The 16,086-nt window shown below is 45.1% G+C and overlaps 1 protein-coding gene across 1 annotated transcript in view; it reads right to left on the bottom strand.

Moving 5' to 3' along the window:
* Nucleotides 1-16,086, bottom strand: part of tenm3 (teneurin transmembrane protein 3) — a 380,000-nt gene that overhangs the window by 44,870 nt on the left and 319,044 nt on the right. Inside the window, exons 20-22 of the mRNA XM_031836697.1 lie at nt 11,978-12,109; nt 11,581-11,716; nt 9,571-9,714 (exon numbers count right to left, since the gene is read on the bottom strand). Of these exons, the coding sequence (XP_031692557.1) occupies nt 9,571-9,714; nt 11,581-11,716; nt 11,978-12,109 (412 nt within the window). The remainder of the gene's footprint in view (nt 1-9,570; nt 9,715-11,580; nt 11,717-11,977; nt 12,110-16,086) is intronic.

Consider the following 16,086-nt stretch of genomic DNA (forward strand, 5'->3'; position numbering starts at 1 on the left):
GGGGGGACTTTACCTAGCAGGGTCTTGTAGATGACATGGAGCCAGTGGGTTTGGCGACGAGTATGAAGCGAGGGCCAGCCAACGAGAGCGTACAGGTCGCAATGGTGGGTAGTATATGGGGCTTTGGTGACAAAACGGATTGCACTGTGATAGACTGCATCCAATTTGTTGAGTAGGGTATTGGAGGCTATTTTGTAAATGACATCTCCAACGTCGAGTATTGGTAGGATGGTCAGTTTTACAAGGGTATGTTTGGCAGCATGAGTGAAGGATGCTTTGTTGCGAAATAGGAAGCCAATTCTAGATTTAACTTTGGATTGGAGATGTTTGATATGGGTCTGGAAGGAGAGTTTACAGTCTAACCAGACACCTAAGTATTTGTAGTTGTCCACGTATTCTAAGTCAGAGCCGTCCAGAGTAGTGATGTTGGACAGGCGGGTAGGTGCAGGTAGCGATCGGTTGAAGAGCATGCATTTAGTTTTACTTGTATTTAAGAGCAATTGGAGGCCAAGGAAGGAGAGTTGTATGGCATTGAAGCTTGCCTGGAGGGTTGTTAACACAGTGTCCAAAGAAGGGCCGGAAGTATACAGAATGGTGTCGTCTGCGTAGAGGTGGATCAGAGACTCACCAGCAGCAAGAGCGACCTCATTGATGTATACAGAGAAGAGAGTCGGTCCAAGAATTGAACCCTGTGGCACCCCCATAGAGACTGCCAGAGGTCCGGACAGCAGACCCTCCGATTTGACACACTGAACTCTATCAGAGAAGTAGTTGGTGAACCAGGCGAGGCAATCATTTGAGAAACCAAGTTTAGCAGACATCACGGGCCCTGCCCTACCACAGTCAACACACATATATTTTAGAGTAAGAATATAATGGAAGATTACAAAAATAGCCCAAATGGCTTTTGCTGATTGTCACCAGGACTCAAATGAGGAACGCAGGCATGTGTAGCTGCAGTTATTCTGTATTTTGAAAGAGAGACCATCTGCACAATTTGCAGAGTTGTTTGGCGAAAATAGCTTCATTAGAAACCTTGGAATCTGCTGTTTCTGATAGGGTCTAGGAATTTGAACTTCTGGCCTGCATGGAACTCTGTAGGATGATTTTGTCATCTCTGTTCCCTTCTTTGTCAATGCAATTGATCATATTTTCACCCAACAGACTATTGTCAATTTAGTATTGTCTTTAGGCCACATCTATTGTTATATGTGTGGAATTAGTTTTCAATATAGTTCAGGTGTAGCTTGGATGGGCCAGCTAAGCTGTTGTCTTGCAGTCAGAAAATACACTATCATCTTCTTTGAGTTTTTAGTCTATGAGATTCTGACCAATCAATACATTTTCTGGCTGATTAAAGGTTACGTTTGGTGGCCTGAGGTTTCTGATGACCTATTTGAATGCTATAAATGCATTAATTCAGCAGTTTATTATGGAATAGTCACACCAATTTAAATATCAATGGTCAGAATGATGGTCACAAGGGTACATGTAGGAAATGGGATGGGTGGCCTATTTCCTGTTTTCACACACACGTGCACGCAAGCACGCACACACACACACACACACACACACACACACACACACACACACACACACACACACACACACACACACACACACACACACACACACACACACACACACATGCACACACATGCATTCACACCTCCCACTCTCAGGTGGAATTTCTGCCCTAGTCACCCTTCACCACTATATTCCTCTCTAGCGGGAAAGCATTAGGTGCATGTGTGTGTGTGTGTGTTTGTATGTGCGTGCGTGCGTACACACCACCTCTCCTTTTGGGACTCTGGTGTGTGAGGGGAAATCAACAATAACAAATGAACAGGGTCCTGGGTAGGAAAACGACTCAATCAGTTAGGCCCTGGACTGACCTACCAGGGAAAACACCACTGTGGCCAGGTGCTGTGTGTGTAGCGTGTGTGTGTTGCACTGTATGTGTGCGTTTGTGTGTGTAGATCGAGAATTCTTCCTTTCTATCGATTTCATTGAAATAAACTGCAACCCATGTGTGTTTTAGCATGTGTAACAGCTAATAAGAGCTTATAAAAGCTTAATCTAGGTAATGGCTATAAGAGCTTAATCTAGGTAATGGTTATAAGAGCTTAATCTAGGTAATGGTTATAAGAGCTTAATCTAGGTAATGGCTATAAGAGCTTAATCTAGGTAATGGTTATAAGAGCTTAATCTAGGTAATGGTTATAAGAGCTTAATCTAGGTAATGGCTATAAGAGCTTAATCTAGGTAATGGTTATAAGAGCTTAATCTAGGTAATGGTTATAAGCGCTGAATCCAGGTAATGGCTATAAGAGCTTCATCTAGGTAATGGCTATAAGAGCTTCATCTAGGTAATGGCTATAAGAGCGTAATCTAGGTAATGGCTATAAGAGCTTAATCTAGGTAATGGTTATAAGAGCTTAATACAGGTAATGGCTATAAGAGCTTAATCTAGGTAATGGCTATAAGAGCTAAATCTAGGTAATGGTTATAAGAGCTTCATCTAGGTAATGGCTATAAGAGCTTAATCTAGGTAATGGTTATAAGATCTTAATACAGGTAATGGCTATAAGAGCTTCATCTAGGTAATGGCTATAAGAGCTAAATCTAGGCAATGGTTATAAGAGCTTCATCTAGGTAATGGCTATAAGAGCTAAATCTAGGTAATGGCTATAAGAGCTTAATCTAGGTAATGGCTATAAGAGCTAAATCTAGGTAATGGTTATAAGAGCTTAATCTAGGTAATGGCTATAAGAGCTTAATCTAGGTAATGGTTATAAGAGATTAATCTAGATAATGGCTATAAGAGCTTAATCTAGATTATGGCTATAAAAGCTTAATCTAGGTAATGGCTATACAAATTCATCTAGATGATGGCTATAAGAATTTAATCCGTCATGGCTATAAAAGATTAAGCTAGGTAATTGCTATAAAAGCTTAGTCTAGATAATGGATATAAAAACTTAATCTAGGTAATGGTTATAAGAGCTTCCCTGTGGTGCTTGCTTGGTCTCTGAAAGAGATTGACTGTCTCCAGCTCTTCTGACGTCAACACAACCAATTTTTTGGTTGGATTTCCAACTCAGAAGAATTGGAAAACAATAACAGCTCCCTAAAGTGAGATACTACATTAAATGACGTGGCCAAGGAAATGGAGAGGGAGAGAGAGGCAGAGTTTAAAATGGGGGGAATGAGAACGAGGCACACTGGCTTCCCCAGGTGCCAAGGACTCCAGTGGGATTGTGGGTAGTGAGGCCCACCTGCTGAGCTGGCTGCTGGAGCTACAGCATCACAGGCCTCTGAATAGGCCTGATAAGGAAAGAGAAAGAGGGGGGAGAAGAGGGAGAGGAGATAAAGGGGGGAGACAGGCCCAGAGGAAGGAGGGGGGACATCACAGGGTTCTTCCGTCACCACATTACACAATCCCAACCAATCAGAGACGAGACGGTCGGTACGAGGATACAGGAGAATATATGTTAGTGTATATGCTATGAGAGAGAAGGTGTGTGTGTGTGTGTGTGTGTGTGTGTGTGTGTGTGTGTGTGTGTGTGTGTGTGTGTGTGTGTGTGTGTGTGTGTGTGTGTGTAAAAACACCTGCCTCCTACTGCCTTTAGGTGGGTTATGTGTGAGAGAGTGCTTTTATGTGTGGAGAGAGTGCTGCCAAAACACACAGGACCAGGAAAAAGGGAATGACAGAGAATGAAATATTGAGAATGAGTTTGTGTGAGAGATGTCTGGAGTCTACGGGGTGAGTTGGGTAGTAGAGTGCTTCTTTTCCCCCTGTCCATGAATGCTGTCTTTCAGATTACAGACATCACTGCTTCCCCTGAGAGACCTGTCGTGGTTGCAGATGCCGGATGGACACAATAATGGCTGCCAAACACTATGCTTATCTGGACCTGCACACCCACTAGAGAAGAGGCTGGCCAGGTAGAAGAGGGTGATAGAAAAACTAGTCAAAGAGAGAAGGGGGGGGGGGTCAAGTTGTGAGTCCACTTAGAGAACACACTGGTGTTGTGACACAGGAAGGAAGACATCGTCGACACAGGAAGTGTTTGAGGGCCAATCAGGGCTTTGAAGTCGGCAGACAGGAAGTTGAAAGGATGGAACAGCCTGATGGAGGAAAAAAGGAGTGAGAGCTGTGGCTTCATCTCGCCCATCTCTCTCTCCTCCCTCTCTTTTCTCTCTCTTCTCCCTCTCTTTTCTCTCTCTCCTCCCTCTCTTTTCTCTCTCTTCTCCCTCTCTTTTCTCTCTCTTCTCCCTCTCTTTTCTCTCTCTTCTCCCTCTCTTTTCTCTCTCTTCTCCCTCTCTTTTCTCTCTCTCCTCCCTCTCTTTTCTCTCTCTCCTCCCTCTCTTTTCTCTCTCTCCTCCCTCTCTTTTCTCTCTCTCCTCCCTCTCTTTTCTCTCTCTCCTCCCTCTCATTTCTCTTTCTTCTCCCTCTCTTTTCCTTCTCATCTCTCTCATCTCTCTCTCCTCCCTCTCTTCCCTCTCTTTTCTCTCTCATCTCCCTCTCCTCTCTCTCCTTTCCCTCTCCTCTCTCTCTTTTCCCCCTCATCTCTCTCATCTCCCTCTCCTGTCTCTCTTTTCCCTCTCATCTCTCTCTTCTCCCTCTCCTCCCTCTCTTTTCCCTCTCTCTAAACTGTCGAGCGACTGACAGATTCCTGGATTCCTAGCGGCCTTACGTAAGAGGAGATGTCTGATAAAAGACGTGTGGTGATGATAGTCTACGAGGAGAAAGCTGTGATGTGGTCATCTATCACTTAACTGCTGCTGGCCAACACTTCTTACATGTCTATCTAGCGGGGGGTGACATAATGAATGTGTGTGTGTGTGTAATGTGTGTGTTATGTGTGTGTGTACATACATGTGTGATATAAACCAGAAAGCACAACAGGCTCTGATTCAGATATCACTGCAGAAGGAGAAATACTAGAAGCTGCTCGCATTTGAAATAAATCGATGCGTATAAATGCATCTTTCAAGGAAATAAATATCTGGACATCAATCTCACAGTGAGAGGGATCTGTTAGTCAGTGTGTTTGATCTGGGTGTGTAGTGCACTGACACGCACAAGACCCTCACACACACACACATCGCTGCTGTGAGGGCTCAAGTTCTCGTCTAGTGAAAGCCCTGGGGATTTAGAGAGAGGGATGACTGGTAATTTGATGGATGTGGTGACAGATAGAGGACATTGGGAAGGAGGGATGAAGGAGGGAGGGATGGAGGGAAGGAGAAGAAGGGTAGTGTGTCCACTGCCATTGTACTGTGATATGTGACACACTTCCTGTGGCCAGGGGAAGAAGACAGAGACTAACAACGACAAGGCTGTCATTACAACCACATAAACAACAGTATAGTTAAAAACACTATAACCACATGGAGGAAAACTAAATGTATTCTACAAGAACCAATATCACTCCCTAAAAACACAACCTTATGGAACAAGCCTTGGATAACCTTTCAGAATTCACAGATAAATTGGTCCACATGGAAATCTAAAGGCAGATGAGCCGTAAATTACTTGGTAACAGGAAATAGATTTATTTCCATGACAGAATTCAAAAGTAATTTTGGACTGACCAATGTAGATTGTTCCAAATACATGCAACTTAAAAGTTACATATCACCAAAACAACTGTGTTGTGGTAGCCTTTTTGGCTCTGTAGAGCAGTAATGCAAGTCCAGTGTCCTATCTGGGTCCTAGTAGGTGGACTAAAGGACTGAAGGACATGAACTATGTTGTGGCGGTCATTTTGGGGAAAAAGAGGCAGTACAGTGTCCTGTCCTAGTAGGTGGACTGAAGGACTGATGGACAGGAACTGTGTTGTGGCGGTCATTTTGGGGAAACAGAGGCAGTACAGTGTCCTGTCCTAGTAGGTGGACTGAAGGACTGATGGACAGGAACTGTGTTGTGGTGGCCATTTTGGGGCTACAAAGCAGTAATGGAGGTCCAGTGTCCTGTGAGTAGGAGGCTGTCTGAGATGCCCCAGTAATGGGGTCTGATTTCTGTGCTAACTGATGGAGTAATGGAGTCTGATTTCTGTGCTAACTGATGGAGTAATGGAGTCTGATTTCTGTGCTAACTGATGGAGTAATGGGGCCAATCAAAGGGTCAGGGAGTGAGATGGTGATATGGGGTTGTAATGGAGTGGTTGGGGTAGTAGGTGTGTGTGTGTCGAGGGGGGGTGAGTGTGTGTATGTGCGTGTTTGGGGGATCTTGGGAAAGGAGGGAAAGTGGGATAAGGAGAGGTGTGACTAACTGGGACCCAGAGGAGGGTGGGAGAGTGGGGGTGTTGGGTCTGGGTCAAACTGCCAACTGTATGTATAGGTTGTTCATATGTGTGTGTGCATGTGTGTGTATGTGTGTGCATGTTTGTGTGTATGTGGGTTTGTGTGTGTGTATATGTGTGTGATCGTGGTGTGTGTGTGTGAGTGTTTGCGTGTGTATATATGTGTGTGTGTGTTTGTATGTGTGTGTGTGTGTGTGTGTGTGTGTGTGTGTGTGTGTGTGTGTGTGTGTGTGTGTGTGTGTGTGTGTGTGTGTGTGTGTGTGTGTGTGTGTGTGAGAGATGAAAGACCAGCGGAATTCCTTCAGACAGCTGAGACTAAGCCGGAGAGTTGAAAGAAGGCTTAGTGTCACTAAAGAGTTGGATGACTGAAAGAGCAAGACCCCGTAAACCCCCCCCTGTAACCCCTACACCACCGCCCCGGCAACCTGAGCCTGCTTGACGACGATCGCCCCTGACAACCAAACAACCGGACACGTGACTGTCCGTTCATTAGCTGGGTGTGTGTTTTGTAGCGGCCTACGAGCATTGTGAGTTCATGTGTGTGAACCAAAGAATGAACGGAGGGGAAGCGTTTAACAGCAATTAGGATTCAGTGCATCAATGTCCTTCCTTCACACTACTACATAGCCTGTATTCAATATCAGACACTTTGGTCATTCTCAGACTCCTCCTCTGCTTCCCCCTCAGCATTGTGAATATTCAGAATAATGTCTATGGCTTTGATCGCTGCAGCTAGTTACTGAAGTGACTTGCATATGACACATTTGCAGTATTTTCTCATTCTGCTTCAGTTTGCTGAGTGCAGAATGTGAGTGACTGAATAAGAGCGTCTGCTACAGGACTGTAATGTCAAACATGTCATGTGATGGCTGACGGTTGGTCGTTGTCTAACGGTTTATAAGTCCAGGACTTCCCATAACCATGCATTCATCCTGCAGGCCTTTTGGCTCCTACTACAATAGCGACAACTATTTCCAACCTACTCTACTGTTTAAAGCAGTGGGATCATCTTTTCCATACAGTAAGTCTACAGAGAGTACCAGAGGGTATGGAAACGGTAAGTTTCCTAACTCTGTAGGTATAAACTATAAACGTGAGCTGTTATAAAGGAAAGTTCTGTTTAATCATCAGTTTAGGGTCATGGGTCACACATTAAAAAGAGTGTAGATTATAACATTTTAATGAAGCTGAAGTCATATATTCTGTACATACGGTTGCAAAATTCCTGAAACTTTAAATAAATTCCCTGCTTTTCACGAAATCCCAGTTGGATCTTTAGGACGTCCCTACCCCATTGAAATTGAGAATGTTTAAAGTAAGGGTTAGGGATATATACGGGTTAAGGATAGGTAAGGGTTATGGTTATGGTTAGAGTAGGGGTTAGGGTTAGGTTTTAGGGCATGGACGTCCCAAGGATACCGGATAGCAAGCAGTCTCCACCACTGCAGCCTCATCTCATCTCCAGTCTCATTACTCTGGTAGATTGGGCCTTCACTAGGAACCAGCATGATCCCCTCTGTCCCTCTGTCCCTATTGACATCCAATGTGTGTGTCTGTTATAGACTCCCGCTCTGTTAAGAGTCTGTCTGGGAGGGTATTTATGACAGGCAAATCTAGCGGACGCCTGTCCCTGTCCCGGTCTGAGCTGATCTTATCTCTCCCACTCCTGTCATGGTCGTTTGGTCGCCTAGACGACGGGGCTGATTCAATTAACACGTGTCAGTTTGAAAAGTGGACGGACGTCAAACGGGAGGGTTGAGGATAAGGGGATGGTGTGTGGGAGTTTTGCTACACATTCACTTATGAACACATTCTGTCTTAACCGGATTTGACCTTCTTTAAGGGCTTTAGACCTACAGTATGTGTTAGGGATACTCAACACTCTCTCCTCCCTCCTCTCTCTCTACATCTTCCCCTCCATCTCTTCTCCCCATCCCTCTCTCTCTCTCTGCCATCTCTCCCCCTCTGTTTCTCCTGTTGAAGTGTCACTGGTCAGGGTAGAGGGTGGCATGGCTGGCATACATCACAGCTTATCTGATGTCTTGTTGATGACATGGTGGCCCGTAAAGAATCTCTCTCTCTCCCTCTCCATCAAGGTCCCTCTGACAGATAAGTCGATGATGCTCCTCGTTTGGTTAGCAGTGTTTACATTAACATGGGCGCTAGATGAGATATGTCGTCAGTCAGCCCATCGTGGCTTACACACACACACACACACACACACACACACACACACACACACACACACACACACACACACACACACACACACACACTCCCCGATTCATTCCTGTCTACTGTGATGTGACTTAGTGTTGCTAAAGCTCCTCACCGTGTCTGTACGATAGATAGCACCTGTAATTGATGCGCTGTTGAGCTTCCTGTTTAACAAGCTTATGTCAGCGAATAACGATAAGCCCTGTGTAAATCTGTTGAGAAGGACCACTTAGGTAGCTTCTAAAGGTGAACAAGGCATGAATTAGAGTTACGGCTGTAGGATAGGCATTAAGCTGGAGGTAGAGGTGGTGGGGGAATCTGTACGCGTCTGACGAGCAGGGGAGAAAAACTGCTCCCTCTCACTGAAGCCACGGAAGTTCAAGGCCGACCGTGGTACTGCAGGCATTATTGGCATAAAACAGGATCCTCCATTATAGTGAATGGAAAAAAATGTCAATCTTCGTGGTCAATAGTCCTGTAAATAAAACGTTTTTTTCCCGAAAACAATCATGGTACCAATAATTGCTTCCAATAGATCAGATGTATTTCCTTGAACTGATTATTTTAAAATCTCACACATAAGTTCTAATGATAATTTAGTTGGTCATGGCAGCCTGCAGTACCCCAGTCAGCCTTCAATTTGAGTTACTCAATGAGAGGGGGCAGCACTGAGCTAGCCTGCAACTTCACTTCCTGGAATAGTTCCAACTGCGTATGTTGTCTCCATGAGACTCCATCTTAACAGACTTCACTTGGCTTCAATGCCCTGTTTGTTGAGTCTTCACATAGGAAAGAATATTGTCACATGATTGATGGCTTTGTCCATTCATATGTACAGTCCTTGGTGATGAGTGTGTTTGTGTGCATGTGTGTAAATGTGAGTTTGTTTGTGTGTGAGAGAGTGAGGGAGAGAGAGAGAGTGTGTGTGGGGAGGTCCTGTATGTGTGTGGGGAGGTCCTGTATGTGCGTGTGAGCGTCCCCACGCATGTCTGCTCGGTGTGTGTGTGTGTGTGTGTGTGTGTGTGTGCAGTCATGTTCCTACCGTTCTGGATATCCAGTATATGGTGTTTGTCCAGCGTCCAGCCTCCCATGTTGGACGCGTCAAGCTCATAGCCCTGCAGTGTGGCTGTCCTCTTCTCCCATAGGATCAGGTCCAGACACGACTCGTACTCAAAACCCACGGACACTACAACAGGAACATGAAGGAGGGGATCGGGTTAGCACAGATACTGTTCATGACAAGACTCCAACTGACTAACGCCAAGTACAAGCCTAGACAATGTTATTGGTATTATTTATTTTTTGTCGAGGGATTCCAATTAGTCGTCTTACACAATTACAATTCATCTCTGCCGTCATATCTCAACACCTCCACTCAGTTTGTAATAACAGAACTTTCCCAAACTTGATAATCATCTCCTTTACAGCTCTTTTTAAACTCCTATCTGTCTTCAGCCGATCACATTACGACAAACCCCCCTCTGAGGGGGCAATAATGGCGCAGGCCAAATTACCAGACAAACATAATGCAATTGGAAAAAAACAAATGCTGACGAAGGGGAGGTTAGAAGGTGAAAACCCAATCAATCAATATGACTTGGGCCTGGGCCATTTCTAATAACACCCTCCTATTCCTTCTCCTATCTCTTCCTTCCTGGCAAAGCAGGAATACATTAGACTCAACAATAATAACGCTGCAGCGTCTACAGTGTCTAACAGTTTGTTTATGTAAAGGCGGTCATTTTGTATTTATTTACACATGAGAGAAACATGGGTAGTTTTACACTGGCCAACTTCCTTTCCCTCCCTCCCCAATCCCACAGGACTGAAAATAACATGCCGCGGCATGTCTGTCTGCCTGCCTGTCAGGGACTCAGAGTGAAACAGCTTGAGCGTAGGGTGACAAGTGTGGTTGGGGATGTCATTGTGAGCACAACCATCAACGGTCTCCAGAAGCAGCTGCACCTGCCCGGCTGTATTTTAGTTAGAAGGAAGCCATCTTTTGCCATGACCTTCAGAAAGCTGAGCGTGTGTGTATGTATGTATGTATGTATGTGTGTGTGTGTGTGTGTGTATATATGTGTGTGTGTGTGTGTGTGTGTGTGCATGTGCGTGTGTGTGTGTGTGTGCGTGCGTGCGTGCGTGTGTGTGTGTGTGTGCATGTGCGTGTGTGTGTGTGTGTGTGTGTGCATGTGCGTGTGTGTGTGTGTGCATGTGCGTGTGTGTGTGTGTGTGTGTGTGTGCATGTGCGTGTGTGTGTGAAATAAAGAACAATGTCTTCCTCTCTGCAGTGGTAGTTGTGTTGTAGAGTTATCATACAGGTGTGGAAAGAAAAAACCGGAAGAAAGAAAAAAAAAGAACAGAGAAAAAATAGTGAAGAAGGACCACAAGCAGCAGTTGTGGAACTCATTAGCATATCGTCGTGGAGACAGACATCACACAGGCTGATCAGAAGGCCTCAACGTTCTGTATTAGACCAAAACACTTCCTCCACCGTTCAGCCCACACATCGGACTGAAGTCAGTTCTTTGTCAGCAGTCTGTTAGGGGCTTCCTTGGCATTTACAAAGAGCTGTTTAAGAAAAAGGCACATGTAATGTATGTGCTCAACGCGGGCTTAGGAAAGGCGGACAAAGGAGTAGGCCGCACGTAGCATCACTGAAGAAATAGTATGTGTGTCTGCCTGTCACCTTTCATGCCCAAGAGTTTATGCCCTTTGGGGAGAAATCAACCTGAAAGGGACATTTCAAAATGTGCGCACCACCCCAACATCAACATATGTGAAAAGGGAGCGTTTCTATGTTTTGTAGTAACAAAATAGAGGAAGATAAGTTATTAGTAGACTATTAGTAAGCAATCAGTAGGCAATTGGTTAAAATCACATGATGCACACCGATGACGTCATCTGAAACATTTATCTCCTTCTATCTTTTCCCCCACAAAACATAGAAACGCACGTTGATGTTGGGTTGGTGCTGGAGATGATGAATATGAACATGTTTTCAATTTCCCTTTAACTCGTGGCGTACTTTGGCCTGCTCCACAGTACTCACCGACTGCCTCAGACAAGCCGTAGACCTTCTGGTTGTAAGCGTCTGTCTTGTCCCAGATGAAGGTGTAGGAGAGGTTGGGCTGGGCAGGGAACCACTTCTGGAACAGACGCCCCACCACCGCCACCATCAGGTGCACCTGGAATAGATTATGAAATAAACTAATTTTCAGACGGGCATTATAATGGCCAGCTAGGGCAAGACTGACTGTACATGTTGCACTCAAAAGGCATTTGACATCCAAATAAACTGTAGCCCTGGTTTTGTGTTAGCACATTTACTCAAATGTTCACTGTATTTTCTATTCACTGTATTTTGGGCTGAAATGTAACACCTACAAGACCTACGGAGATAGCAATGCCAGTCACAATTTAGGTACACCTAAAGAAGAAATCCCTACCTTCATGAGGTTGAAGGGCACACTGGCCTGTGTCATGGTGACCTTGAGGACAGGCTTGTAGCCGGCCGCCCGCGAGGACAGGTACAGCAGGTTGAGGTCGCTGCCCGGGATGGACGTCTCCTCCTGGAGGACCTGTTGGGGGGGACGGGGGACGGGACGACACATCAAAGGAGAGTGGGTCAAGAAGGGTTAGTACATCTTAGCACACCCTGAGAGGACTGGAGTGGAGAATGTCATCTTTGAACACTTTTCAGTGAGAACATCAAAGCCGAAAGGGTTCAGAAAAGTCTCAGTACAGCTACACTCCGGGTGGTGTGGCAAAGTGACAAGAGAACGGAGAGGTCACATGGAGGCAAGAATGCTATTCATTCATCTGTGAAAACTATTTGGAGAGAAAGGAAGAAGGAAAATAGAGAGAGACAGATCTCCCTGGCCTGTTTTCTCAGTGTAGTGACTGTCCTCGTACGGAAGGCCGTTTTATTTAACCATAAGCAGGGGTTATCTTCTGTGGAGAGCGCCTCCACTGTGTGTGTGTGTGTGTGTGTGTGTGTGTGTGTGTGTGTGTGTGTGTGTGTGTGTGTGTGTGTGTGTGTGTGTGTGTGTGTGTGTGTGTGTGTGTGCGTGCAAAGCTCTGCCACTGTCTATCCACTGTCTTTTCATTAGTGTGATGCTCCAGAAAGCCCTGGGTGTTAGGTGTCTCTGATGTTTTTAGCCTCTCCTAACACCAACACATTTCCCCCTCTTTTCAAAGCAGGGGCAAAAGAGCTCCCTGGCTGGGATTTGGATTGTGAGTCAGTGAGGGTATGAGGAGGTTGGAATTAAATGGAAAATGACCTCAAATCTCTACACATCACATGCACTGAGGGTATTTACTAAGTCCATTAGATTCCAAAGACCTATCATTCCACACGTACAGTTGAAGTCGGAAGTTTACATACAAAACTAGTTTTTCAACCACTCCACAAATTTCTTGTTAACAAACTATAGTTTTGGCAAGTCGGTTAGGACATCTACTTTGTGCATGACACAAGTCATTTTTCCAACAATTGTTTACAGACAGATTATTTCACTTACAATTCACTGTATCACAATTCCAGTGGGTCAGAAGTTTACATACACTAAGTTCACTTTGCCTTTAAACAGCTTGGAACATTCCAGAAAATGATGTCATGGCTTTAGAAGCTTCTGATAGGCTAATTGACATAATTTAAGTCAATTGGAGGTGTACCTGTGGATGTATTTCAAGGCCTACGTTCAAACTCAGTGCCTCTTTGCTTGACATCATGGGAAAGAAAAAAAAAAATCTGCCAAGACCTCAGAAAAAAAACTGTAGACTACACAAATCTGGTTCATCCTTGGGAGCAATTTACAAACGCCTGAAGGTACCACGTTCATCTGTACAAACAATAGTACGCAGGTATAAACACCATGGGACCACGTCATACCGCTCAGGAAGGAGACGAATTCTGTCTCCTGGAGATAAATGTACTCATTCTCAGAACAACAGCCAGGTGAAGATGATGAAGGAAACAGGTACAAAAGTATCTATATCCACAGTAAAACGAGTCCTATATCGACATAACCTGAAAGGCCGCTCAGCAAGGAAGAAGCCACTGCTCCAAAACCACCATAAAAAAGGCAGACTACGGTTTGCAACTGCACATGGGGACAAAGATCATACTTTTTGGAGAAATGTCCTCTGGTCTGATAAAACAAAAATAGAACTGTTTGGCCATAATGACCATCGTTATGTTTGGAGGAAAAAGGGGGAGGCCGGCAAGCCCGAAGAACATCATCCCAACCGTGAAGCACGGGAGTGGCAGCATCATGTTGTGGGGGTGATTTGCTGCAGGAGGGACTGGTGCACTTCACAAAATAGATGGCTTCATGAGGTAGGAAAATTATGTGGATGTATTGCAGCAACATTTCAAGACATGGAAGTTAAAGCTTGGTCGCAAATGGGTCTTCCAAATGGACAATGACCCCAAGCAAACTTCCAAACATGTGGCAAAATTGTTTAAGGGCAACAAATCAAGGTATTTGAGTGGCTATCACAAAGCCCTGACCTTATTTCTATAGAACATTTGTGGGCAGATCTGAAAACGTGTGTGTGAGCAAGGAGGCCTACAAACCTGACTCAGTTACACCAGCTCTGTCAGGAGGAATGGGCTAAAATTCACCCAACTTATTGTGGGAAGCTTGTGGAAAGCTACCCGGAACGTTTGGCCCAAGTTAAACAATTTAATGGCAATGCTACCAAATACAAAGTCAGTGTATGCAAACTTCTGACACACTGGGAATGTGATGAAAGAAATACAAGTTTAAATAAATTATGCTCTCTATTATTTTTCTGACATTTCACATTCTTAAAATAAAGTGGTGATTTGAACTGATCTAAGACAGGGAATTTTTTACTAGGATTAAATGTCAGGAATTGTATTTGGCTGAGGTGTATGTAAACTTCCGACTTCAACTGTATTCACTTTCTAGCTCTAGTCTTTCTCTCTCTGTCTCCCCCTTGTCCCCCTTCTCCCTCTGCTCCCTCTCTCTCTCCCCCTGTTCCCTCTCTCTCCTTACTCCTTCACTCCCTCTCCCTCTCCCCCTGTTCCCTCTCTCTCCTTACTCCTTCACTCCCTCTCTCTCTCCCCCTGCTCCCTCTCTCTCTCCCCCTGTTCCCTCTCTCTCCTTACTCCTTCACTCTCTCTCTCTCCCTTCTCCCTCTGCTCTCTCCCCCTGCTCCCTCTCTCTCCTTACTCCTTCACTCTCACTCTCTCTCTCTCCCCCTTCTCCCTCTGCTCTCTCCCCCTGCTCCCTCTGCTCTCTCCCCCTGCTCCCTCTCTCTCTCCCCTGCTCCCTCTCTCTCCCCCTGTTCCCTCTCTCTCCCCCTGTTCCCTCTCTCTCCTTACTCCTTCACTCTCTCTTTCTCTCTTCCCTCCCTCCTTATTATACTCTCTCTTTCTCTCTCTTGTCCCTCCCAGAGGTATTGGATCAGTCTGTATTTTCATTAGATGGGTGGAGGGAGGCTTGACGTGGGTCTCAGCGAGCCTTTGATATCCAACATGGTCGCCCAATAACAACAGAATCAATCAAAATAAAAAACAAATTGTGGGTGGAAAAAGTGACGGGTAAAAGGTAACAGATTTCGTGGCCTGGTCACCACGGGTTTACCACACACACGCACGCACACACACGGACACACACACACACACACACACACACACACACACACACACACACACACACACACACACACACACACACACAGACACACACAGACACACACACACACACACACACACACACACACACACACACAGACACACACAGACACACACACACACACACACACACACACACACACACACACACACACACACACACACACACACACACACACACACACACACACACACACACAGCCAGTGTCACCATAACCACAGACTTAATTACCATGTGCGACGGGTGTGTTTTCTTTCGGGTAAACTGTGTGTGTCCTGAACATACTGTGTGTGTCTGCACATACTGTGTGTGTCCTGAACACACTCTGCCAGCGAAGGGACCCCACCCTGGTCTCCCCAGCTAGCTCTAATTACAACGTCTGGCCTAGGAGCATGTTTCTCCTGGCTTTAAACTAACTCCTGATAGAAACACTCTGTTATTACATCTTCTCTGGTGTGTGTGCGTGTCTGCTTTCTAGTGTGTGTTTTCTTTTGCAATCTAGAAGGGGGCAATTTTTTTAACTGCATAATATAATAATAATACCAACTGGTAATTCATTAAAGGGTTTAATGAGCGGAGCCGAGATCAAACAATAAACGGGTGCTTTATTTTGACGTGCCACCCGCCATTAAAGGGGAAGTGTAATGAAAACATATGGCTATGGGGGTAATGGACTGGCGCTGTATCTTAAAGGGATACTATGTGATTGGGGCCTCATTGCCAGCATCCCGAAGTATCCCTTTAAAACCACCACTCCTTTAATAACACACATTGGATAATGCCATAGGTTGGGCTTGGGTCAATAGTTAGCTATGGTGGCACAAGTACTGCCAATCCATTTTATTGGCTGAAACACCTCAACAGAACCTTTGCTATAGAACCTTTGTTCC

The sequence above is a fragment of the Oncorhynchus kisutch genome, linkage group LG12, assembly GCF_002021735.2.
Source record: "Oncorhynchus kisutch isolate 150728-3 linkage group LG12, Okis_V2, whole genome shotgun sequence".
NCBI lineage: Eukaryota > Metazoa > Chordata > Actinopteri > Salmoniformes > Salmonidae > Oncorhynchus > Oncorhynchus kisutch.